Raw genomic sequence first — 3600 nt, 5'->3', positions numbered from 1 at the left:
CCTCCACGAATTCATAAATTATGGTAATAAAGTCATATTTCCTTTGTAGGTTTAACAGAATACACGAAATTACGTCCCCGCGAACTTGTAAAATTTAAGCAATCCACGAAAATTGGCCCCCACGAAATTTAATGATTCCACAGTATGTCCGTATGATGAAGTTTCACACTTATGTCACCAAAACAACTACATGTAATGTCATCCCTGCTCAAAGCACTTATTTTGGTTTTGAATAACATAACCTTCTTTCAAATGGAAGGTTATGTCCTTTGCAAGGAGAGAAATAAAGGATACAGATATGATAAAATCGTTTTAAAATCTTTTGACCTACACAATAAAATGACAACGCTGTCAACTTTAAAGTTTAAAACCTTCCTTATACTAGAATATGGTGGATTCAAGACTGTTCAAACCTTTAGCACACACAAAATGAAATCAGAAATTTAGAAAAAGAAAAGAATCACAATGTAGATAAACATTTTACAAAAAAAGTTTCGGAAATATTTATTTGATATCTAAAAAGCCAATGAAACATTTCTCTGTCTAGAGAGTGGAGAAGCAATATTTTATTTCAGATATAAGATTTGTTCAGAAAATACTGCTAAACAATTGAAACTGACACTCAAGTGCTAAATCTTTAACAAATGAGCAACATATTACCCTCAGTTGTTTTTTAATTAAGCTGCTGACATTTTACAGTGAAAGAACCCACCAATCATCTAATATCAAGTAACTAACATTTTAATATCCATTAGCTTTGGTTTTGATGTACTAATTCTGATAACGTGATTTGGTTTATGTTACCCTATAAAGCAATTCAAAAAAGGAGACCCCTTATATACCATTAAAACAGACGACAATTAGACAGAACATTTGACTAATTTTATTGGTTTTTCAGAATTTCGTTATGACATGATCTCGAATATCTTGTAACATAAATTTATTAGATTCTAACTTTTGAATTTTAGTTAGAAGCCGTTTAAAGCAATTTGAAGAAAGTATTATAAAACAGTTAATATTTGGATTATTTCGGAAATGTTCAGTCCTCTCTATTCTTGTTAGTAAAATTTGACAAAAATACTCGTATAACTCTATGAAATTGTAGCCGATATGCAAAAACAAAAAAGATTACTTTACTTCATTGACCCCGGTTTTCAACTTTGATACAGTTGGCTTAGGTGCAGTTTTACGAGTCTTGTTTCTGCGCATGATCAAGAAGACTATTCCATTCAAAATTCCACCAATGTTTGAAAATGAAGTAACAAGCAGAAACATTGCCAAAGGAACATTTTCGGCGATCATGCCCCAGATCCCGTTTACCGCGGCAGCCCACCACTGAATGATAAACACCAATACGAACAAAGACATGGTTTTAGCAGCCTGTGTTGATTTTCTGTCCGAGTTTGCCTTATCTCCAATAGTGCCTATATCAAGGAAAATGTGAACAGAGTCAATGTATAAAACTCCAAATGTATAAATTATCTGCTCTTATAAAAGTAAACTTACCTTCCAGTCTTTTTGTTTCGGCCCGTATCTTCGACCAAGTGAGAGTGTAGATGACCGAGTTCAGAGTGATGACGATTAACACTGGAACTGTCGTCAGAAAGAGCGTCGGAATTCTTCCCGTTACCCCGCAGCTGCCAAAAAAATTGTAAGCACAATGAAGTAAAATTGGAAATAAATAATACCTTATACTCGCATTAACGTGTTTATTCTTTATATAAAATGGTGTACAAAGTATGTTCACAAAATAGTCTTTCGTCGGAAAACAATCATGAATAAATAAAACGTTACGAGCGATTTTGCCCCTTAAAAAAATTTGGCTAACTTTTAAAGTAATTATTAAAAGGACCTACATACAATTTCAGATGAAAAATTTAGATTTTTATGCATAAACTATTTTGAATGATTCACAAAAATTTGAATGTTAGAAGTGATGTTACAAGCGAGATACAGAGGAAGGAAGTCGTTGTTATGTAAACAAAACTCAAGTCTTATATTTGTTTACAAATAATGTAAAGTAAAATTAAGAATTTACAATTTCTTTGACAAAATAACCTGTGGAGACAAGATAAACAGATTCAATGTGTTCATAAATAATTAAATCAACAACAAAAAAGCAACAACAGATTAAAACTAATACTAATACAAGACACATGTAAACAATAACAGTACTTGAGCTTTAACGTAATTGCTTACAAAACAAAGAATTATTACATCTGGAACTCGTTTGTAACTCGATCTTTGACTTTCAAATTTTGTCAAAGCATTAAAACATCCATATTGAGAATTCTAGACATTCAGATTTAAAAATTAAATTAAAAAATAAATGAGCTCAACTTGTGTCTAAGTCCCTTTAAATCAATAATGATAATGATAATTCGGCAATTGCAAAATAATAACATAAATACGCTTTCAATAGTGTACTAGCTAATAGAAAAAACCTATTTATACATTCTTTTGAAAAGGAAATTCACTACGGTTGCACATGTAAACGATGCATATGAATTCAAGATAAATCTACGCAATCAACAAGGATGAGGTAATGGTAATTGGTAAAAGTAAATGAGCGTAATTAATTTCAAATTTTGATATAATTCAAAGTAATGTATAATTTACCTATTTTTCAATTGCCCCCCACACGTCCAATAGTACAAAGGTATGAAACAATACAAATACAAGATCAGAGTAGGGTGCATTTAATTTTTACCAAATATACTCGTAGTTTTTTTTAATATAAACTTTTTCGCTTAATCACTATCTAATCATGATGTCCCTAAATTTATGTCAAATATGAATATCATTGTCTCTAATATTTATCAATTTGTTAGGGACAAAATAATTGTGATGGTATGCCCAATCTCTTTTACAATTTAACCCAACAAAATCTATTTCTTACTTTGCAAGTAAATTTTACTTAATATGCTTATGACCAAGAAACCATGATCAAACCTAGCAGTTTTAATGAATTAATGTTTCATCTTACTATGCTCCCGTCGGTCCAATTTTGCCCACGACAGTGACGATGAGGCACTCAACAAAGGGAAATCCAAATGTTAGCAGTAGCAGTTTCCAATCATACTTGCCGAGGTCTAAGTTTTTACCAAATTTCATCAACACAAACGCATTGATAGCAATCAGTGACACAAGCAACATCTGGGCAGAAATAAACATGAACACTATAAAACCATAGTATTCACATAATTCTATCGGATGAACATGGTCTTTGACAACCGCCATGTGAAAATGATCCATGAAATGAGCCATGTTGAACAGACCGTCACACAAAGCGAGGTATACCACAAAGCGCTCGCATTTTGACCACGATGTAAAGAAAGTTTTCGCAGACTTTGTTCGAAAGGATACAAAAATCACAGAAACCGCTGAAAACAGGCTACTAAGGATACACGTTATTGCTAAAGAATGGATAATGTAAAACACGGGAGTACCCAGACCCGCAACAGGGATATCATATCTAAGATCTACCACCAAGGTACTTGTGTTGGAGGACATTTGATAAAAACGTAAAGATCTCACTTCACAAAGGAATACTTTGAAACGCAACCATATATATACGCCGAAATCTTAGATAAACTTTTC

General features: G+C 32.4%; 1 protein-coding gene across 1 annotated transcript; it reads right to left on the bottom strand.

The window, feature by feature from the left end:
* Nucleotides 1-880: 880 nt before the first annotated feature.
* LOC128178766 (uncharacterized) lies at nt 881-3600 on the bottom strand. The gene is made up of 3 exons (XM_052846085.1): nt 2987-3600; nt 1507-1637; nt 881-1424 (listed from the first exon to the last, which is right to left on the bottom strand). The coding sequence occupies exons 1-3, from the start codon at nt 3511-3513 to the stop codon at nt 1129-1131; spliced, it is 954 nt and encodes a 317-aa protein (XP_052702045.1). The 5' UTR covers nt 3514-3600; the 3' UTR covers nt 881-1128.

Source organism: Crassostrea angulata, chromosome 3 (genome assembly GCF_025612915.1).
Source record: "Crassostrea angulata isolate pt1a10 chromosome 3, ASM2561291v2, whole genome shotgun sequence".
Lineage (NCBI taxonomy): Eukaryota > Metazoa > Mollusca > Bivalvia > Ostreida > Ostreidae > Magallana > Magallana angulata.
Note: the sequence above shows the minus strand (reverse complement) of the source record. Positions and strands in the feature narration are given on the sequence as shown.